We start from the raw sequence: 22,648 nt of genomic DNA on the forward strand, positions 1-22,648 counted from the left end.
GAGAGGAGCGGATAGGCACCATTGGAAAGTGAGGGCTCTTGGAGTGGACTGGGCGGCGGGAGCACTTGACAGAGGTGTCATTTCATAGCTGAAGAGACTGAGCATCTCTTGAGAGTTCAGCTTTGGAGCCAACAGACTTGGAGTACTTCCGCTCTCTCGCCCTCACTGTCACTCCTGTGTAAAATGGGCTTGAATCATATCCAAGGTTATTGATGGAACTGGATGAAATCAACCCCACAAAAATGCTCAGCACAGGGCCTGATATACCGTGGGTGCTCACTAAAACCCATTTAACATGTACATACTCCTTCCCAGTGTGCTTTCTCTTTCCTTCCACTCTTCTGTTGATTTAATGACATTCACTTATTGGGCACCAACGTGTGTCCGACGCAGAACTGGGTTTTGAGAGCTTACAACTGCCATCAGAGGAAGGGACTCTTCCGACGTCACTGCTGCAGTCCCAGCAGAATCAGTGCTTGCTGAACCAGTGCCAGGCAGGACCTAGCTCTCCCGCCTCCTAAGGGGAGCTAATTCCGTATGTGGGAACCCATCCAGGAAGGGAACCTCTCTCAGGGCAGGTATGGGCCCTGACCTTGAGTCACCTAAGTGGGGTGCGGGGTGGCCGCCACTCCCAAAACTCCGCCTAGATGAGGACGCTTATACTCGCAGCCTGGACTCTAGCTCTTCTGATGAGACACCCACTCTCCCCGAAATAAACTAATAGGTTCAGGTTAGAGAGGGGCTATTGGGAGGTCCTGTGACCTTGAAGGACAGACTGGAAGGGGTTATGGGGGAGGGGGGCTTGTGGTGGATGCTCTCAGGAGGTGCACGGTCGGGATGGAGGGGTCTATTGCAATCAGGAAGGAGGAATGGGTTCCTAACATGAGATGTGGGAGTGCTTGTCTTGATCAGGGGAAAGAACTTATAGATGGGGGTTGAGGGTTGTGTTAGATGACGAGGGATTCCAGTTGAGATCATGAGATTGCGCAGTTGGGTTGCAGGTTCCTTGTTGCCATTAGGAGTGAGGGGCAGTCAATCTAAAGGAAGAGCGTCTAAATTCTGATCATAAGGGCCTGGGCACTATTCAGAGCCAGGAAGGTTGGTCGTGATTGTGGTCTTTGCCATGCGCAGTTGGGGGCAATGATACTGTGGGAGCCTAGATCGTGATTAGGAGAGGCTGAAGCCCATGAAATGAATAGTTCCAAAAGGTCGTGACGTGGGATAACAAGAACCCAGAGGTTTAATCACGCTGGCAAAAGCACCTCAGCAATCTTGTACAAACTCCAATCCACAGGCATAACCGATCTCGCTCTGCGCAGGCGCAGCACAAGACAGCTCAGACGCTACGGTTGAGGGCGGACCCCAAGGGGTGGGACTTGAGCGCTTTACTCTGCGCTTGCGCCTAAGGGGCGTGGCGGTCGCACCTGCGCGAGTAGGGGGAAGGAGGAGGGGCGAGGTGACGCAGGCGTAATAATAGAGAAGGTGCCAGAAAGATCCAAAACAAGTGGCTGCGGCCGTCGCCCAGGAGTCATCAGACGCCGGATTCCGGTGAGGATCCAGAGAGGCTTATGGGCGACTGGTGGCGGGTAGACGAAACAACCTGGGTGCTAGGGAGAGGGCGGTACCATCCGTACAGTGCGTTGGGGTCGGGTTCAGTCAGCACCACCTGTGTGGGGGGCGAGAGCTGGTTTGGTCGGTCCCACTTGTAGGGGCCGGGGGATCACTTTCGGAAGGTATCACTCGGGCGGAGCCGTGGGCCTGATCGGATAGTACTGCTGGACGGAGCCCAGGGGTACGTCCGGACAGTACTAACCAGAGTCAAAGGTCAGTGGTTAGGGTGCCCCGGGATCGGCCCCCAGGCTTGTTCGGACCGAATCACCTGGTCGGTTCCGACCGGTTCCGGAGGCTGGTTCGGGACATACCATTTAGGGAGGGGCGTTTGGGCTCTGCGGCCCGATCGGAGGTCCGGTGAGGTCTGGCGTCTTGACTTGTTACTAGGGGACCTTGGACGATACCATGCCCTTCGGGAGTAGGGGAGGCTGAGACCTCTGGGGTGTGAGGGTGGCTCTGCATCGTAGGTCGGGAACTGGGGGACGCAACTGGCGAGGTTGGCGTTCGGGTCTTCACGTCGCTGATCACTGCCCCCTCCCCGCTGAGTGGGTTCTAGGCCCTGGCTCGAGCTTGTTCCACCCCCTTCCCCGGGTATGGCGCTGTCTGGGTCGACCCCTGCCCCGAGCTGGGAGGAGGATGAGTGCCTGGATTACTACGGGATGCTGTCGCTTCATCGTATGTTCGAGGTGGTGGGCGGGCAGCTGACTGAGCGCGAACTGGATCTGCTGGCCTTCCTGCTGGATGAGGCCCCCGGCGCCGCCGGAGGCCTGTCCAACGCCCGTAGCGGCCTGGAGCTGCTGCTGGAGCTGGAGCGCCGCGGGCAATGCGACGAGAGCAACCTGCGACTCCTAGGGCAACTCCTTCGAGTGCTGGCCCGGCACGACTTGCTACCGCACCTGGCGCGCAAGCGGCGCCGGCCAGGTAAGGTTGAATGGGAAGGTGATAGACTTCCGGTGGGGAGAGGGCCTTGCTCCTCATCTGAGCCCTCATGGAGCCTCCATGGCCCTGATATGGACAGGGCCATATCAGAAAACCTGTGTCCCATCTCACTATCCCCTCCTCCTAGAATATCAATGAGAAACACAAGAGGGAGGAGGCAAGGCTTTGAGAGGCGAGCTTGTGGAATTTGGCCAGAGCAATAATGATGTTTGTGGCCACTGTTTACGGAGAGCTTCTTTTATGCCAGACACAGAGTAAGCCTTTCATTATAAACTAGCACCATATATCCTCCTGATAATCCCATGAGGAAGTCCTTTTACTTCCCACTGGACTGGGAAAACAACAGGTTCAGAAAAGTTAAGCAGCTTGCTCACATATGAGAAGTGAGTCCTGTGTTCCTGGCACAGGTGATACAATGTGCCAGGACTGACAGAGTGCTTATTCGTGAGGCATACATTAATGGGGGAATCAGATAGTAAAACAGATAAATAATGTGTTTCTGCATCTGGATATAAAAAGATTAAAACAAAGTAATGGTACATAGAAAGAAGGGAGTCCTGAGTGAGGGGAGGCCCCCTTATATTGAGTAACCAATCAAGACGTTTTTGAGAAGGTGACATTTGAATTGAGGCTTGCGATGCCGCCACCGTGCATAGAAAATTCCAGGGAGAGGAAAAGGCAAGCTTTGAAACCCTGAGGCAGGACTGAGTTTTGTGTCATCAGAGGTCATTGTAGCACAAGCAGAGGGGACTGAAGAAAGGGCAAAGAGGTAGGCGAGAAGCCATATCACAGGCTTGCAGATAACACAGCTAGAAAGTGAGAACTAGGATTCACACTTGGCTGGTTTGTGTCCAGAGTCAATGCTCTTAATCCTTGTGAGGGAAGGACAGCAGTCTGAGAAGGCAGGGAGCTGGGAGGGTTTAAGGCACAGGAGCCCCATATGTGCATAGGCCTTGAGCTGTTGAGGCTTTGGTGGGATTAGTTGGTGAGGTACAGGGGCTAGTTTGGGGAGGGGGATTGTGAGGCTTCCCTGCCCAGAATAAGCCCATGGGATTTGGATAACCAGGGGAAGGGCAACACTAGGGAAAAACTGACATCGCTTTTGGAAAAATACATTTGGAGATCAGGCTCTGGAAGAGATTTGGGGAGCCTGAGGAGATGCCTGCTTACTCCTTGGGGCCTCAGGGAGAGCTGGGGGCAGTTGATGGCAGGCAACATTGCAGGCATCCTGACCATGACTCAGTTCACAAAATAACTCTGATTGGCTCCTCCTCTGTATTGGGAGGCATTGAGCAACCACTGGGCAGGAAGTGTTGGAGAGGGAATGGGTATCTGGACTCTGACCTCTGTGGAACTCAGGCACCCTGTGGGGCAGGTGTTCCTCTCAGGAGGTGGGAATTGGAGGCTGGGCCTGGGAGGGCCAGAAGCTGTGAATACTTCTTTCCGTTTTTCTCTTCCCGCAGTATCTCCAGAACGCTATAACTATGGCACCTCCAGCTCTTCTACAAAGAGGTCGGAGGGCAGCTGCCGTCGCCGTCGGCAGTCTAGCAGCTCTTCAGATGTTCAGCAGGACCAGTGGGAGACAGGTGAGTCCAGCTGGGTGGGTGTGAAGGCAGTTTCCCTCTCTCCCTTTTGAACCCCGATGGACTGTCCCCATCTTGGCCCATCAAGAAAATGGCACAAGGGGTCATTCTGTCTCATTTTTGCTTTGTATGTTCATTGTTCCTACAAAAGTACATGTCCAGAAGCAATGTATGGAGTTGTTTCTAGTAGTCTTATACTTCATCTGAAGGTATCACACCATGGGTTTATCATTCTTCACATGGCTGTCTTTGCTGGACATGTTTCTTGGATTTATTCATGTTGAGTAACTAATTGGTATTTTTTGATTGTCATGCCAATTAATAATTTATCCAGTCTCCCTTAGCTGCATTTTTTAATTATTCATACATAATTTCAGACATACAGAGAAATTAACAGATTAGTACAGTGAGCATGTTCCTCTCTTCCTAGATGTGGTAATTTTAGATACGTTTTGCCACTTTTGTTTTATGTGTAGGTATGTAATTTTTTTGTTGGTGAACTCTTTGAAAGTAAGTTCCAGTCATCAGGACACTTGACCCCTAAATTAATAGTTATCTCCTGATAATAAGGAGATTCTTCTCTACCACTTCAAGACCATTACCATACCTGAGAAAATAAACAGTTAATTCTCTGATATTCTAATGGTCCATTTTCATATTTCTGTAAGATTGTCTTCACTTTCAGGATCCCCTCATAGTTGAGTTGTTAGTTATTATGTCTCCTTAATCTTTTATTGTAGAAATGAAACTCCTCCCCGACCCATACCCTTTCCTTTTCCCCTTGATATTGACTTCCTGATCCTACCAGGCAACTTATTTTGTGGAATGACCAGAATTATTTCTGGAGTGTGTAATAATTTTCTAATGGTGTCGTTTAACTCGTCCCTTTCTCCCCTATGTTTCCTGTGAAGTGGGAATTTGGACTGGAGTTTAGATTCAATTCAGGTTCCATGTTTTTGGAAGTAATGCTTCTTGGTTAATGCTGTGTGCTTCACATTGGAGCACATCAGGAAGCAGAAGGTCTGGTCTTACTGTCATGTGTGGCAAGTTTGATCACTTGGTTAAGGTGGTGTCTGCCATATTTGTCCTTTGCAAAGGGACGTTCCCCACCGGCGGCACCCCCCCATGGTTAGTAAATAATCTGTGGGCTGACACCTTGGCACATCCTGTTCTCCAGCAGGATCCCCAGTGGGCTTAGCATCCATTCCTGCCTGAACCAGTTATTATGTTGGTGTTTGGAAAACGGTGATTTTCTAGTTCTTTCATTTTCCTATATCTGTTAGCTGGCATTTTTTTAAGAGGGGTTTTTCTTTCTACCACCACCCCCCTTTCTTTTTGATGGGGAGTATCACTATGGACTCACACATTCTTATTTATTGTGTTATAATCAGTCATTGTTTAGATTGGTTAGCTCCTTTGTCTTTTTGATGAGTCTCCATTGTTCACTGGGTGCTTCCTGCTTTGTGGCACTGCAAGATGTAGCACTCACCTGCACTTTCCCTTCCCCAGTCCTATAGTCAGCTCTTTTAGAAGGCTGATTGCTTTTAGAGGCAGTGATATTTAGAGACCAAGACCTGGGTGCTGAGTATGTGCATCATTTCTAGGCTCTTTCAGTGAACAGAGTCAGAAACTGTGCTTTTTAAAAGTTCATATTAAGCCCTGCCCTTGCTGGCGTGGCTCAGTGGATTGAGTGCTAGTCTGTGAACCAAAGGGTTGCCAGTTCAATCCCCAGTCAGGGCCCATGACTGAGTTGTAGGCCAAATCCCCAGTTGGGGGCATGCAAGAGGCAACTGATTGATGTATCATTTCACACATTGATGTTTCTCTCCTACGCTTTCTCCCTCCCTTCCACTCTCTTTAAAAGTAAGTAGATAAAGTCTTTAAAAAAATAAAATAAAAATTCTTATTAGGCCCTGACTGATGAAGTTTAGCTGGTTGGACATCATCCTGCAAAGTGAAAGGTCACCAATTTGATTCCTGGTCAGGGCACATGCCTAGGTTGCAGGTTCAGTCCCCAGTAGGGGTGATATGAGAGAGGCAACTAATCGATGTTTCTCTCCCTCTTTTCTCCCTCCTTTCCTCTCTTTGGGGAAAAAAGTTCATATTAATGTTTTTAAATTTTTTGAAATTTTATTTATTAATTTTTAGAGAGAGAGTGGGGAAGGGGGAGAGAGACACACACATATATCAGTTTGCCGTTCCACTCATCTGTGCATTCACTGGTTGATTCTCATACGTGCCCTGACCAGGGATAGAACCCAAAACCTTGGAGTATCAGGACATGTTCCAACCAACTGAGCTACACAGCTACATGGCTAGGGCCATATTAGTATTTTTAATTCAAAATTAACATAGAGTACAAGGACTTTTTTCTTTTACACTGAAAATCTTGGTGTATTTTTTTAAGATTTTATTTATTTATTTTTATAGAGAGGGAGAAAGAGAGGGAGAGAAACATGAATGTGTGGTTGCCTCTCATGCGCCCCGCACCAGGGACCTGGCCTGCAACCCAGGCATGTTCCCTGACTGGGAATTGGATCGGCGACCCTTTGGTTCGCAGGCTGGCGCCTGCGATTCAATTCACTGATCCACACCAGCCAGGGCAAAATCTTGGGTTTTAATAACATTGAGATACGGATTTATTTGCTTTATTATATAACAAAAAAATGGTTTCAAAATTACAGTGTCAGCACCACTGCTGACTCTGTACTGGAAGAAACCACAGACTTGTGGTTCTGGTCCTTGGGAATATTTCTCACTGAGAGTTTGCATTTGCAGTAATCCTCCAAGTAACTTGAAATAATTATTTTCTCCACCTGTTTATGTTACAGTTTTGTACAGGGTTAGTTTCATTTGTTTCTGTATATATTTGATTTTATGGTTTATCTTTTTTTTTTTTACTTTTTTTTTTATTTCAATCATTGTTCAAGTACAGTTTTCTCCCCCCTACTCCCGTTCCAGATGGTTTATCTTTAAAATTTTTTTAAACCTAAATATCTGCAATTCTAATTGGTTTCTTAATTTGTTATCCAGGTTTTATGATGCCCATCATCTTTTTTAAAAAATATTTAATTTATTTTTTTAGAGAGGGGGAAGGGAGGGAGAAAGAGAGGGAGAGAAACATCAATGCCTGGTTTCCTCTTATGCACCCCCAGCTGGAGACCTGGTCTGCAACCAAGGCACGTGCACTGACTGGGAATCGAACCAGCAACCGTTCGATTCGCAGGCTGGAACTCAATCCACTGAGCCACACCAGCTAGGGCTAAAAATTTTTGACTGATCTTTAAAAGAAATTTTTTTGACTATCAAAACTAAACTATGTAAAAAAGATGTTCTTAGGAGTATCACTTCTGTTCTTCCCTCCAGTAAATAGGTAATGAATTTCATTAATTTCTAATTTATATGCAAAATTAGCAAATATGTATATGTTTTTGTTTACCCTCCTTTCTTATATGAAGTATAGCAAGATGCAGATGCCTCTTTTGCACCTTAGCTGCAAATTACTTTATTGTTTTTGCTCCACATTTACACTGATTTCAAGTGCATGCACTTGCAAGCTATGAACAAAGCCCTGTGGCTGTTGCCATGCTGGCATCCTGGTGTGAGAGTGCAGGAGTTTCTGTGTGCTCACATCTGGGAGTGGCATTGCTGGGTCAGGGGGTGCTTGCCTGCCCTTCTAAATGATGGTAGGTTGTACTTACTCCCCGTCATGTGGACCGGGCCGCCAAGGCAGAGGTGTACACTCAGGGTCCAACCTTGAACTCTTCCTCCAGCTCTGGCAGTCTACCTTGGTGCTCTGCCTATCATCTGGTCCTTAACCATGCCATCTTTCTCCCTTCAGGCTCTCCCACAACCAAGCGGCAGCGGCGGAGTCGGGGCCGGCCCAGTGGTGGTGCCAGACGGCGGCGGAGAGGGGGCCCATCCGCCCCTCGGCAGCAGCAGGAGCAGGCCAGACCCACTTCGGAAGGCAAAGTGACCTGCGGTAGGTATCTGTGGGGCTCGGGGAGTGTGCAGACAGTGCCTGGGGCAGGCTGCTGAGCCACAGGACAGGAGGAATAGGGACTTGCCTGGGGATTGGTACACTTAGTGACGTCTAGCAGGTGGGCAGCAGTTCTTATCCCTCTGTTTAGCAGCCAAATTCTCATTCCTCTCTTCATCTTGCTTATCTACGTTCTGCCCATAGTTGAAGGATTGTATCCTGTGCCACCTCCTCTAGAAGCCTTCCCTGACAGCCTGCTGCCTGCCCCAGTTTCATTTGTTTACTTAGCAAACATTTGCAAGGGTGTATTTATTCAGCGATCAATTCTTGTGCAGGGGCAAAAATGGCATCCTGGGGCAAGCTGCCTCATTTGCCTCTTGGCCTTAGCAGTCTGGTCTTGGACAGGTGACTGAACCCCTCCACACCTCAGTCACCATATCTGTAAAGTGAGGCTGATAATGGTACCTTCCCAGCAGGGTTGTTGGGAGAAAATGAGCTAACACACGTCATACATGCGGAACAGTGCCCTGCCTGGGCCTGTGCACCAGTTTTCCCTTCTCACTGTCGTTGTGCCAGGTACAGGAACAGCAGTGAGGTCCCTGCCCTAGTAGAAGTGACCCTCTTTCTAGTAGAGTGACAGACCAGTGAAATCAAAGCTGATTTTAGACAGTAAGCCCCAGGAAGAGAGGGCAGGGGTCATGGGGATCAGGTGGAGCAGCCCAGCAGGCCTCCAAGTAGGTGGGGCTTTGGCTTTTATTCCATGCAGCAAGTGCTGCTAAGGGATTTGAGCAGGGGCTGAAGTGATCTGATACCTGTTCTTAGAGGAACTCTGACCCCATCTGGAAAACCAATTAATAGGTGAGTTAGGGTTTATAAAGTACTTAGAATAACTTGGGGCATGTGGTACATGCCCTGTCAGATGTGGGAAGTAAATTAAAGTGGAAGCAGCAAATGAGCGACAAGGCTGCTCAACTCCAGTGAGCAGGAGAGGTGATCACATTGGAGAGGGCAAGAAGTGGGTGGACTAAGGAAAGAGGGATGTACAGCTGTCTGGACCTGCAGGCAAGTTGGGTTGGGTGTGTTGAGGGGACTACTGTGGAGACGCAGGCTCAGACCTTGACCTCGAGAAACTGCACCTGTCCTGAGGGAAGGGCACAGGCCTGGGTGGGCACACTCTCTCTCACATACTCCCCCCTCACATCTCTGGTACATCCTCTGAGTTGGGCAAGCCTGTGGACATGGGATTGGATGGTGAGATGCTCAGGCAGGGGTGGGAGGGTGGTAGAATTACAGGCAAAGGTCCCAGGTTAAAGCAGCCCTGCATTCCCCAGGAAACTTGGATCCCAGATGCTTCCTCTGGCTATCTGCAGAGAGGCCATGCCTGCCACCCCCAGGCTGTGGGCTATGCATCGGATTCCCTAGGGGAGACTGCTGGGCAGGTCGGAGGAAGAGACCGGTAGACCTTGAGTGGTGGCTGCTTTGTCATGACTTTGCCCTGCCCCATAGTCAGGGATAATTACCAGAGTCACCAGGCTGGCTGGGCTGCCCAGGAGTCACTGCCTCCCTAGGGAGCAAGCCAACTGAGGCTTGGGAGGGGTTTTGCCTGTAGAGGCATCAGGTCTTTTCCTTGAGGGCAAGGAGGTTGTTCACAGGGTGTGGCTGGCCCTTGATGGGGGGATGGGTAAGCAGGTCTGAGTGCTGACTCACCAGGCAGGGTGGGGCTGGACTGAGGCTCTCCTCACTAGGGCCCTGGTTTTTCCCTCTGAAAGCAAAGATGGCTTCCCTTTAATGAAAGGCCCAGTCCCAGGAGTGATAGAAGGCCTCTTAAGACCTGAGTGAGGAAGGATCCTGCTGTTCTTGTCCCCTCCTCACCTGTAACAGCTCTGGGGTTTGCCCCTCAGTCGGCTGCACTCCCCTTAGTGGTGGTGTAACCGAGCAAATCGGGTCTCGGCCACGCGGCACCTTTACACATGACCCAACAATTAGTGTTGAAGGAAACAGGTTTTTATTAATAGGATTCTATCCTTGCAGGGGTGAGAGCACCCTTGCTCAGAGCCCTGTTCTCCTGTGAGACCCAGCACGTACCTTGTTCTCCAGAAGGAACCATGCCTAGAAATTCCCCATGTCCTTATCTCTTCTTAAGATGGCTGCAGCTATGTAAACAGATCTCCATCCTTTCAGGAATGTGCATTTGTGGATTCCAGATTTGCCATCCTCTCACTGCAGCTCTCTCCTGCAGGACCTGGGGTGCATTGTCCTCGCCTCCATGTAGTAGTCCAGGAAGTCACATGCTATGTTACACTGGATCATGGTGGAGTCCAGGGAGGCACATGCCCCAAAAGAGTGGCTTCTCTGTAGGCCCTTCAGAGAAGCAGGGGTCTGCATTCTCGGTCACAGTTCACAGTTCATTTCAGCTCCAAACCTCCCCCACAAATCCGTGCTTGATCAGGCAGGTCCCTGCACGGCTTCATCAGCTCTCTCCTTTCTTCCTTTCCTCCTGTGTGGCTGCTTCCTTGCTGTCAGCTTGCATGGCTGCTTCTCTCTTACACCCTCAGACTTCATGGCAGACCAGGCCCTCCTCTACCCTCTTTCCTCCTCATGGTGTCCACTTCTTACTCTATCAGCCCACCCTTATTTTAAGTGCTCAGCCCGGAACTCCTATATGATCTCGTATCTGGCCCCTCCTATGATGTGTTGTTTTTGCCAGTTCTTCTGTATCCTTTTCCTTCTTTTGGCTACCATCCTTAGGGCAATAGTTTCCTGTGACATGGGGACATCAGGGTGGGCATCCACATCTGACTGTGTCACGGGTCACTATAGGCTCTTAAAGACACATATACCTTTTCCTGAGGTATACACCTTTTACACTGGGTGGCAGCACAGCTATTAACTTGCCATTGTTACGTAAAGTATTTTAAAGGCTGTATCACCCACTCTCTCTTCCCCCCACCAAAGTTTGTGGGGATTGTGCTCTGTTGTTTCTGGGGACTCCCCACTCTGCATCCTGTTACAGTACAACCAGACTAAATTCCTGAGGGCTGTAGAGTGTGAGGAAGGGGACACAAGGAGGTGGGGTGGGGTCCTGGGCTTGGACACATGCTCTCAGAGTTTCCATGTCCCTTTTAGGGCCATCTGCTGGGTGCTGTCCTGGTGTACTACCCCCCTGACCTTGAATTCTCAAGACAGTGTTGAGGCCTAGGGGTGATGGTCCTCACTGTGCAGTGATGGATGGGGCTGGGCCAACTCGGGTCTGTCCATTTGGTAATCACATAAGTATTTGTAGAGTGCTCCTGCTAGGCACAACAGGGACTGGAGGCTCTTGCCTTAGAGAAGCCTGAATTCTGATGGGAGGAGAAAGCCAAGGGACAGATGTCTGATGTCAGCTGAGGAGAGAAAGGAGGGCAGAAGAGGGTAGAGAGTGATGGAAAACGTGGTTTTAGACGTATTTTCAGACGTATTTTCTAGATAAGGTGATCTGGGAAGGCCTCTCGGAAGGGCGTGTGGACGTCTGGGGTGGAATATTTCAGACAGAGGGGCAGCAGGAGCCCAGGCCCAGGAGGGAGGGTGGTGGTGGTGGTAGAGGGGTGGCAGCGAAGCTGCCAGGCTGGAGTGGAGGGCATGAGGGGAGGCTGCTAGGAGGTTAGAACAAGAGGGGTAACCACGGGCCCATCCTGCAGAGCCTGTGAACTGTGGCCTGAGTTTTACGTTTATTTAGTTTAATTTTTATTTTTCAATCCTTGCCTGAAGACTTTTTTTTTTCATTGCTATTTTGAGAGAGAGAGGAAGGGAGAGAGAGACATCAATTGCTTGCCTGCTGTATGTGCCTGAACTGAGGATCGTCTGTGTCCACATTGGGGATTGAACCTGCAACTTAGGCCTGTGCCCTGACTGGGAGTTAAACCCACATCCCTTCAGTTACAGAGATGGCGCTCTAACCAACTGAGCCACACCAACCAGGAATCGTTATTTTTAATTAATTAATTAATTTATTTTTAGGGAGGGAAGGGGAGAGAGAGAGAGAGAGGTAGATAGATAGATAGATAGATAGATAGATAGATATATCAATGTGCAGTTGCTGGGGGTTATGGCCTGCAACCCAGGAATGTACCCTGGCTGGGAATCGAACCTGGGACACTTTGTTCCCAGCCCGCGCTCAATCCACTGAGCTACGCCAGCCAGGGCGGAATCGTTATTTTTAATGATGAGAAACAATCAGAGAATTTGAATGATAGGCTGATCTTTGCTTTTCCCACAACGTTTTCTGTGGAGAAGATAAAGAAGCAGACAAGACTAGGGTAACAAACCCTGTTTCCTGTCACCCAGCTTTAGCAGTTGTCCACTTGTGGCTAATTTGATATTAATATCTTAATATCAAATATCTAATTAGTGCTCACATTTCCCCTCGTCTCATGAGAGTTGGTTCTCCTAAGTCTCTCCTAATCTTTTGGATTCCCCAGCCATCTCTGTTTTCTCTCCTTCCGCCCTTGCATTGTATCTGTTGAAAGAAGTTGTCCCAGCCCTGGCTGGGTTGCTCGGTTGGAGCCTTGTCCCAAATAGCAAAAGGTTGTGGGTTCAATTTCCCATCAGGGCATAGAACTAGGTTGCAGGAGTTTTTTTTGTTTTTTTTCTGTATAAGATTTTGTTTATTTTTTATTTTCATTTTTTGTTCTAGGGCCTAAGTTTGTTTATTTTTAATACTTTGTTGATTATATTATTACAGTTGTGATTTTTTTCCACTTTCCCCCCTCCACCTAGTACCTCCCACACCCCAAGTAATTCCCCCACCATTGTCCATGTCCATGGGTCATGCGTGTAAGTTCTTTGTATTTATTTATCTTTAGGGAGAGGGGAAGGGAGTGAGAAGGAGAGGGAGAGAAATATCAGTGTAGGAGAGAAACATTGATCAGTTGCCTTCTGCACTCCCCCAAGTGGGGGCTTGCCCAAAACCCATGGCCCATTTGGTTTGTAGGCTAGCACCCAAATCACTGAGCTATACCAGCCAGGGCCTAGGTTGCAGGTTTGATTCCAGGTCAGGGTGCATGTATGGGAGGCAACCAATTGGTATTTCTTTTCTTTTCTTTATTTTCAGAGAGAGGAAAAGGGATGGAGAAAGAGAGGGAGAGGAACATCAGTGTGTGGTTGCCTCTCACACACTACCCACTGGGGACCTGGCCCGCAGCCCAGGCATGTGCCCTGACTGGGAATTGAACTGGCGATCCTTTGGTTCACAGGCTGGCACTCAGTCCACTGAGCCACACCAGCTAGGACTGATATTTCTCACATTGATGTTTCTCTCTCTCCCACTCCCTCTCCCTCTCCCTCCCCCCCCCCCCCTCATCAATGAACGTATCCTCAGGTGATGATTTAAGGAAAAGAAAAGAAAAGTTGTCCCACGGCCCTTCCCAAAGACTGAATTTTTCCATTTTCATCCTGTGCTAGGGTTAACTGAATGTGTTTTTCTGTTGTCTGTATTTCCTAAAAATTGGTAGTTGGGGCTGGAAAGGCTTGATCAGATTCTGGTTTGAGGTTTCACTTTTTTCAAGCTCATGTCCTGGGTGGTGTGTTCTTACCTTTCTCTGACATTGGGAGCAGTTTCTCCTCGCTGCCATGATCCATTGCTTCAGTAGAGGTTGGGGAACTTCTCATTTGACATCTTGACTCTGGCTGTCTCTTGGGGAAGAGATTGGGGAATGGAGGGGTGCTGCTGTTGTCCAGAGGTGGGTGGTCCTGGCTGGGGGTGGTCCTGGCCCTGTGTGGCAGTGGAGGGCAGGGGTCTTTTCATTGGAGCGCCAGGCACCATGGGAGCACAAGTCGTCTTGTCCCCAGCGACCCTGCTGGGAACTCCCAGAGAGAAGACCTGAGGGGGATTATCTCTGGCCCCACACCACACCTACCTTAGGGATTAGTATGCAAGGCTGCTCACCTGTTCACTTGGCCCAGGGCCTGTCCCTCATGTCTTCCCTGGTCTCCCACTGGCAAGTCCCTCCTATTTTCTTTTGAGGCCACCTGAGTGCAGGAAACAGGAATAGCTCTCCTCTCAAGGAAGACATACCCCCACCCTCTGTCCTGGGGGCAGGGAGCGTTTCCCTACAGTTGCCCAAGTGGAGCAGGACTGCCGACAAATGCTTGGTTTTCCTGGCCACAGGAAACAACTCAGCCAGCCCCCAGCCCAGCTCACATGCTTGCTGGGTGTTCTTCCTGCCTCGCCTCTCACTGTCACACATGGGCCAGTCTATCCACTTCTTTCTGCGTCTTCTACTTCCGTCTGGGACTGCTGCCCTACCCTGTTCCTGACACCCTGATGCCCTTGAAGGATAAAATGAGTTCCAGGTGACAAGCCTCAGCTGCTTGCCTGCGTTCAGCCATGGAATCCTCACAGTGGGCCTGTGAGAGCAGGTGCTAGGGTGAGGACCTCTCACAGAGGAGGCCACTGAAGTGCGGGGAGGTGTGGGAGGGTCCTGACTCCCTACGGTGGCCTGCCAGGGTGTGGTCATTTCTCTCCCTCCTGTTGTCCCCTTGTGCCCTCCTCCTTTACTGTGATGCAGCCACACTGGACTGTAGCCTGTGAATGTCCCAAGTTCATTTTCTGCCTCTGGATTTTCATGTGCCATCTTTTCTTCCGGAATGCTGCTATTCTCTGCCCCAGTGTCTCTGTCTCGGCCTGCTTGTCCTCATTCACATATCACTTCCAGGGTCATTTCCTGAAGAGGTCCTCTGTGATCATTTCAGTCTAAGTTACACCTCGTGCTCTGTCATTTTCTCTCCTCACCCTCAGGGTATCTTCTAATTACAGGCTTCTGTGTACTCTTGTGAGAGGCAGCAAGCGAGATAGGGGTGGTTAAGAGCCCGGGCCCTGTAGCCAGGCACCTCGGTTGGAATTCCTGCTCTGCTGAGTCCTGCCTTCGTGGCCTTGGGCGGGTGACTCGTGCCCTGTGCCTCAGTTTCCCCATCTACAAAAAGGGGATAACAGCACTGCCTAATAGCATTGAAGGGATGATCACAAGGGTCAGTCGGTGTGAAGTGTGTGCCAGCCTGGAGTCGGAACTGCCAGGGGCCACCCGTCGTCACTGAGTCGTTGGCAGGGAGTCCAAGGGAGACTGCATGTGCGCTGTGACCCAGGGCCAGGGCCAGAGCTGCAGCTCAGATGGTACATGGCCTCTGTGTGCTGTTCCGCTGTGTTCCAGACCCAGTGGGACTTTACCCCTCTGTAAATGGGGTGATAACAGTTCTGGGAAGACCTGGGGGCCTTAGACTGGGAAGGGACTTGGGTAGGGCCAGGTCCGTGGGAAGTGCTCTCTCCCTGGGGGGTACCCATCTTCCAGTTTCTCCCATGGCAGGGTGCTTGTGTCACCCCATGCTGCTGGCACTCAGTGAAAATAGCTGTTTAATGAAAGAATGAATGAGACTCACATGACTCCGCCCTGGTTTTGTCCTCCTTCTAATGCCACCCCCCAAGGTTGTGGGGTGGGCTCTGTGAATAGACAGACAATTTATGCCACAGGTTTCTTAGCAGCCTGTGCTGAGGAGAAAGATTACCCGGGAGGGGATTCACTTGGGCAGGACCTGGTAGGCGAGTGGGTAGTTCTGGGCAGACAAGGCTGGCAGGTCATGTTTGTGAGTGAGTGAGGCTTGTGCTGAGAGCACTTTCCTTGTGACTGGAGAGGAGGGCATGGGAGGATGTAGCTGGGATAGAAGGAGGTGAGGGAGGAGGAGTTTGGCTCAGGGATGCAGGCAAGAGAGGGCAAGACCTGGGCAGGGGCTGTGGGATTAGAGATGGGTGTCGGAATCACAGTTTCTGTTTCTCAGTGCCTTGAGTGTTGTAGGCCCTGAGTCAGGCATTTCACAAGCTGCCTCATTGAATCCTCATGACCCCACTGTGTAGCAGGGACCTCTTGTTTGTTTGTGTTTTTCAGATGGGGAAACTGAGGCTCATAGAGGTGAGGTCACATGCCCAAGGCCGCACAGCTAGAGAGTGGCAGAGCTGGGACTCGCCTCAAGGTCTGTCTGACTCCGCCACCTGGCTCTGTGCTTGTGCCACGGAGCAGCCACGTGTGGCCTTGGACAGGTGCTGCTCCTCCCAGTCCCCTGTTCCCCAGCCCACGCCAATTGAGGGCATGGTCAGACACTCAAAGGAGTCAAGGATGTGAGCCCTGAGGTCTTACCTGGTCCTTGGGTGAAGGGAGTTTCCTTCGAAGTCCTGGGGCTGAGGCCAGGCAGGCTTCCCTGGACTTCAAGGAGACAGAGTGAGGTTCCTCTCAAGGCAGAAAGAGGAAGGGTTTGGGGTTTTGAGTGGGAGAAGGAAGTCGGTGGTATTGAGAAGTCATCTTGGGGAGCAGGGACCTGCTTTCTACTTTCTGCTCTGGTACTCAAACGGTCTGTGAAAGGTAAAGGGAGTCTGGGATATAACACTTCCCCTCCCAGAGCTTCAGTTTCCTCATCTGTCAGAGTGATTGAGTGTGGCCTCTGCCTTGCAGGGCTAACCCTACTGAATCCCCTGAGACAAAGAATCCCCTGAGACAAAGCATCCAGCACATTGGAGCTATTGGAGGCTACTGTTCTTGGAGCACCTGTGGGCATGGTGTGTGCACCACACCAGCCAGTTTCTTTCTATTCTTTGCTCTTTTTAATCCTCTTAACAGCCTTCACAGCAGGGATTGTCCTCTGGTTTAGGTGGGGAACTTGGCTTAGAGAGACTGATTCTTCCCAGGTCACATAGCTAGTGCCTGGCTTGGAACTGGCTCTGTTGACCTGAGCTACTCTTTGGGGGCATGGAGGGTTCAGCAGCTTTGGCCCTGTGCTTCCACTGCCCGACCATGTGACCTCGGGCAACTCGCTGCACTTCTGTTTGCCTCCGTGTCCTCATCTGTGCAGCGGGGTTGGTGATGGGGCCTGCCTCGCAGGGTTGTTTGCGGATTCAGTGACTTCACAGGAGTCCAGTGCTATGAGTGGCGCCTGGCAGGTAGTCAGTGCTCTTCGGTTGGACTGCTGTTACTTGCAGCCTGCAGCTGATCCCCCGGACGGTCTGCGCCGTGGGTTAGTAGCCCCGGTTCACAGGTGCAGGTTCAGTAATCCCAAAGGGAGGTGATGCTCCTGCGGTCACATTTATGAGGGTAAGCCGTAGAAGTCCCATGTCTTCCTGTCCACCGCACAGAGCTGCCATCTGTCTCGTTTAGGTGGGTGAGGGCAGCATTGTAAGTGACAAAAACTCAACCCAGGCTGACCTCAGCAGAAAAGAAATTGTAGCTGAAACTCCGGGTGCTCTGCAGCTCATATGATGAGTTCAGGAGTCTTTCCCTCTGTATCGTTGGCCCTGCCTGCATAGGCTTCGTTTTCTCCCTCCCTGGGGGCAGAGGGCCCTCAGCAGCTCTGCCATTTTACAGCCCACCGTTCTAGCAACTTCTGGAAAGAGAGCACTTGGTTCCTATAGGGCCAGCCCAGCTCAAGCCTCAGTCTCCTGGGTCTGGTGCTTGCTTGGTGGGTGGGGCCTGGGAATGTGGTTAGCTCATGTGAATTTCGCTGTTTGAAGGTGGGAGAGGGGTTAGGCTGGTTGCCTAAAGGGGTCATTCATTCATTCATGCATTGATTCTTTCATAAATATATATTGAGCACCTACGGTGTGCCACAGGTCTGTGCAAGTGAACAAAGCATGTACCATGTGCCACGGGGCTACAGAGTTAAACAGACAAAAATCTGTCCTTTAGGGAGCTTACATTGTGGGGAGGTGGGTGATAAGCATGATAGGAAGGGAAAGCTTAGAGTAGGTGAGGAGGTGGTAAGCGCCTTGGGGAAATGGAGCAGGGTGTGGGGAACTGGGAATGCTGGGAGCCAGGGTGGTGATAGTAAAGCTGTAACTGCGACAGTTGGGACAGGCCCTGTTGGGGAGGTGACATCTGAGTGTAGACCTGCAGGAAGTGAGGGAGCAGACTTGGTACAGAGCATCTTGGGGCTGGGTAGAACCTGCCTGGGGGTGGGGGCAGTGGGCAGCAAGGAGGTGGTGAGGCTGGAGTGGGGGCACGTGAGGGGAAGAGGAGGGCGCCAGGTCAGGAGGTAACAGGCCAGACCACAGGAGTAAAGCCATGTGTGGGTGTCACCCATACTTGGGTGTGGTTACCAGAAGGGGGAAGGATGTAGGGCAGGTGCAGTGCAGCCCACAGAATAATGGGAGGAGCCTGCAGAGGAGGCTCAAGGGAGTGAGGAGGGGTGCCAGTCCCCTTGTGCATCCAGTTGGGTGTCAGCCCCTTACTGATGAGTCCTCTCTCTCCACAGACATCCGGCTCAGGGTGCGAGCAGAGTACTGCGAACATGGGCCAGCCTTGGAGCAGGGTGTGGCATCTCGGCGGCCCCAGGCACTGGCACGACAGCTGGACGTGTTCGGGCAGGCCACGGCCGTGCTGCGCTCCCGAGACCTGGGCTCCGTGGTGTGTGACATCAAGTTCTCGGAGCTCTCCTATCTGGACGCCTTCTGGGGGGACTACCTGAGTGGCGCCCTGCTACAGGCCCTGCGGGGCGTGTTCCTAACTGAGGCCCTGCGGGAGGCTGTCGGCCGGGAGGCTGTCCGCCTGCTGGTCAGTGTGGACGAAGCTGACTATGAGGCCGGCCGGCGCCGGCTGCTGCTCATGGAGGAGGAAGGGGGACGGCGCCCGTCAGAGGCCTCCTGATCCTGGATCTGGCAGGACTGACCCCACCTTCTAGCTTTCGGGCCACCTTCCTGAGAGGATAAAGACCATCTCTGCTCCTAGGGGACTGTCACTCCAGCAGCTTTGAGGACTGAAACAGACAGATGGCCAGCCCCCGTGACACTCTGGCTCATTGACAGCTTCTCTGACAGGATGTGGGCTTTGAGGCCTAAACCACTTCCAGCTGAGTTTCCTTCCCAAGCTCTCCCCACCCCCACCCTCAGGTGTGTTTTTTCAGCTCCAGGAGGCCAGGGGCTCCAGCGTGTAGATTCCAAAGGAAAGGGCACACAGCCACATAGTCACTAAGGGCCTCCTGCATATTGTGTCCTTGACCCTGGGCTGTGTGCACACATTGCCCCCTGGAAGTCTCTCTTGGGCTCTTGTTCTGGCCTGCTCCACACACTTATTTGGCTTAAGGGCTTCTCTCTCAGGATCTCTGATTTTACTGCCCCCAACCCTGGGCTTCAGTCACCCCTGGCACTGGAGCTGGGGCACACACGGGCCCTGTTCACCTTGCCCACACATCTCTGCAGCCAGCCAGGGCTCTGCCCACCTTCCACAAACAGACCTGGCACTCCACCTTCCCCTGCTCCCCAGAGCTGGGCACAGACTTGCACAAGGACCTACCTGCACCCAGTGTGAGGTGTGTTGTCAGCAATTGCCAGACGGTGTGTGCTGTTGCCCACGGGGCCAGGACCAGAAGCCAACTGCTCTCTCAGAAGGAGAGAGGCAAAGGCTTGGGGGCTGATGGGAAAGGTCTTTTATAAATGGTACCAATAAAACTGCCCTGGAAGGGGTGTAGATGGGCATCAAGGCTCCCTGGGACTCTTTTCTTAATGGGCTGGAGGAAGGAGCTGATCAGAGCCTGGGCCTAATACCAGTCCTGGAGTTCCTGGCCCAGAATCGGGCTGGAGGGTGGGCAGGATGCTAGGTCGTTTTGTCAGTGGCCACCATAGGCTTGTCCTCCTGTCTGGGCCTCAGTTTCTTCATCTGTCAAAGGAAGTACAGTCAGACCTCGGTACTCATCAGCTTTTGACCTCATCAAGCCCAGTACTCATTGCACTTTGATGAGAAAGAGTGTTTTGAGACTCTTCGCACTTGCTAGAACTTGTGTGAGTCATGATGCCACCTGGCGAAAGAAGAGGCTTCACTGGGTACTCATTGGTTTCAGCACTCGTCATGATCTAATTAACGATGAGTACCGAGGTACCACTGTACTAGTAGCCCTGGAGTCACAAATGCAGCCCTGTAGACACATGCATTGTTCCTTGGGAGTACCAGTATTTTTAACTTGTCCAGTGACGAAGGCCAGCTGTTTCTGAGGCTTACAGCTCAGAGGTTTGCAAACCAAACAACAGCAGCCAGGCTTGGAATCCCTCCCCAGGTGGTTCCCCACATACTGCCTTCTGGAGAGTCACCTCAAGTCTGGATCTGTTCTTTCTCTTCCTGAAGTCAAACTGCTTCCTGCCCCCCTGTGGCTGCAGGAGGTTGTGGCCTCCTGCTCTTGCCCCACCACTTGTTTACAGGCTTAGGAACTCAAGTGTCTTACACAACACCCAGGGGTTTTCTTCCTGATGGGGAAGGGAACCAGGATGGGGGAGCTTGGGGTGAGGTAGGCAGGGGTTCTAACTGTTGGCCTCCCCTGGGGGAGGGGGTGGACCTGCTCACACCCGGGAACCTGTCCAGGACCCTTGACCTGTGTGATGTGCAAGGGATAAAGCAGCAGGTTTAGCAGGTGAGTCCTGGCCAGCAGTCAAGACCTGGTCCAGCCGCTCGCTGTGTGACTCCACTTTTTCCGTACCCTCTCTGGAAGGGAGCTCAGGTCTACTGGGCATGCTCAAGATCTATTTAATACTTAGCCCGCTGTGTGAAGTAGGGATTTTACCCCCAGTTTGACAGGAAATGGGCTCAGAGAGGGGAAGTGGCTTGCCTGGGGGATGAAGCAGCAGCACTGAGGTGAAAGCAGCGCCCCCCTAGTGGGCCATGTCAGGTTGGGAGGGGGATGGGAGCTTCTGCGCTCCTCCTTCCCTTGAGCTGGGGGACTCTTTGACTTGGGTCGCAATAGGCTTTCTTTTCAGGACCTTCCCAGTTTGGGGTTGAACTTTACTTGGGGCTGCTTGTGCTTAAGGGTAGGAACTGCTGCCTGTTGGCTGAGCTTAATTCCAGGGTCTGCTGCTCCCTCAGGCCACAGTGCCTGTCTCAAACCCTAGTGAATGGTGGGCCCCACCAGCCCCCTTACTGGACAAGAGTCAGGGCTGTCCTCTGCTTCAGTTTCCCTACTGTCTGCCTCAGCCTGTTGTATCCCTTAGGCCCCTCCCATGCACCCCACCCCCTTTCTCTGGGTTCCCTTTTTAGCTCCTCAAGCTGCTGCTTGCTGGCCAGCACGTGCATGTGGGAAGTAAGAACGTAACTTTGAGGCCTTTGGAGGGCGCAGGCGCAGGCGCAGTGCAGTCCCAGTGGCGGGAACCTTGAGGCAATGCCTCACTCCTCTAAATCCTCACTGAGCTCCTGCATCGTGAAGCCCGCCTGGGCTTGCCAGAGCTCACACCTGACGCTGGGGGTGACCTGACCTCTGAGGCACAGAAATGGGTCAGACCCAGGCCTTAAGGATAACCCAGGGAGATCAAAGAGCTTCAGAAATCGAAACAGACTTCTGAACAGGATGCAGCCAAGGGAAACGGGGTACTGTGGGAGCTCAGAGGAAGGCAGGTCATGGTATCACGGAGAGGAGCCTGCAGCTGGCTCTTGAAAGATGATGAGATCAACAGAATGACAGGAGACATTCCAGGTGGAGAACCTTGCTTAAACCCTAGCGGACATTCCTGAATGGGATGTAGAGAGACAAAGATGGACAGAGGCGAAGGCAAATGGCCCTGGAGAGTCCGCCACCTCTTCACTGCGTCAGCAGCCATGTGTTGCCACATGCTGGCAGACAGCCGTGGGCCTGAAGTTGACAACATAAGGTGGAAGCATGGACGCCCAGGTTCCCCAGGACCTCCCATGGGCCAGGCCCTGGGCTGGCTTCTGTTGGGGTCCCTGAGAGGACTCTAGACTGGGTGCTGCCTTCTGCTCTGGTGGATGAGCCAGACTGGAGCACTGTGACTCACAGCCCAGAGCGGCTAGTGACTGAACAGGCAGCAGAGGCTGGTGGAGCCCTAGGGACCTGGGTGGAGGGACCCAGGAAGGCTTCATGGATTGGGAAGCTCCTGTTCACTCTTGGAAGTTACCACCACCACCATCATCACCACCAAGGTACATTTTAGTTGTGAATATAACACTCAGAAAAGTGCATAAAGCATAAATGTATAGTTAAGTTGTCATGAAGCATCTGTGCCTCTCACCTTAAGGGGTACATGACCTGCACCCCAGAAGCCACCCCCCACCATGCCACCTTTGTGTCATGTGCTCCCTTCTGGTCACAGCTCCCCTCTTTTCTTAGCTGGGAACACTACCCTGACTTTTTAAACTTGATTTTGAGGGAGAGAGACAGACAGGCTTTGATTTGTTGTTCCAATTATTTATGTATTCATCAGTTGATTCTTGTATGTGCCCTGACCGGGGACTGAACCTACAACCTTGGCATATCGGGACAATGCTCTCATAGACTGGGCTACCTGGCCAGGGCTATCCTGACTTTGACAGTAATAATGTCTTGCTTTTATTTAACTTTCTAGTTTTACATTGCTCAGTGATATAGTTCATTTTATCTTTATTTGTACTTGACATAAATGACGTCATAAAATGTGTTTTCTATTGTGTCTGGTTTCTTTTGCTCAACATTGTGTGTGTGAGGTTCTTCCATGTGTTATTTGCAGTTGACTCTATTTTTAATTTTTATTTTTTAAAAGATTTTATTTATT

General features: G+C 51.3%; 3 protein-coding genes across 4 annotated transcripts in view; 1 reads left to right on the top strand and 2 right to left on the bottom strand.

Moving 5' to 3' along the window:
* Nucleotides 1-22,648, bottom strand: part of LOC118497666 (carcinoembryonic antigen-related cell adhesion molecule 21-like) — an 834,765-nt gene that overhangs the window by 403,118 nt on the left and 408,999 nt on the right. The window lies entirely within an intron of this gene.
* The window catches only part of LOC118497667 (carcinoembryonic antigen-related cell adhesion molecule 1-like), a 746,496-nt gene that overhangs the window by 397,923 nt on the left and 325,925 nt on the right, over nucleotides 1-22,648 (bottom strand). The gene's annotated exons all lie outside the window — the stretch shown is intronic.
* On the top strand, nucleotides 1,402-22,534 carry DEDD2 (death effector domain containing 2). 2 transcript variants are annotated; one of them, XM_028530383.2, is made up of 5 exons: nucleotides 1,402-1,548; nucleotides 2,168-2,532; nucleotides 4,014-4,136; nucleotides 7,975-8,115; nucleotides 18,379-22,534. In XM_028530383.2, exons 2-5 carry the CDS (start codon nucleotides 2,205-2,207, stop codon nucleotides 18,768-18,770), a joined length of 984 nt encoding a protein of 327 aa, XP_028386184.1. In that variant the 5' UTR covers nucleotides 1,402-1,548; nucleotides 2,168-2,204; the 3' UTR covers nucleotides 18,771-22,534. The 2 variants fall into 2 exon arrangements, with proteins under 2 accessions (XP_028386184.1, XP_035868738.1); XM_036012845.1 differs by lacking the exon at nucleotides 1,402-1,548 and adding an exon at nucleotides 1,710-1,824.

The sequence above is a fragment of the Phyllostomus discolor genome, chromosome 12 (assembly GCF_004126475.2).
Source record: "Phyllostomus discolor isolate MPI-MPIP mPhyDis1 chromosome 12, mPhyDis1.pri.v3, whole genome shotgun sequence".
Lineage (NCBI taxonomy): Eukaryota > Metazoa > Chordata > Mammalia > Chiroptera > Phyllostomidae > Phyllostomus > Phyllostomus discolor.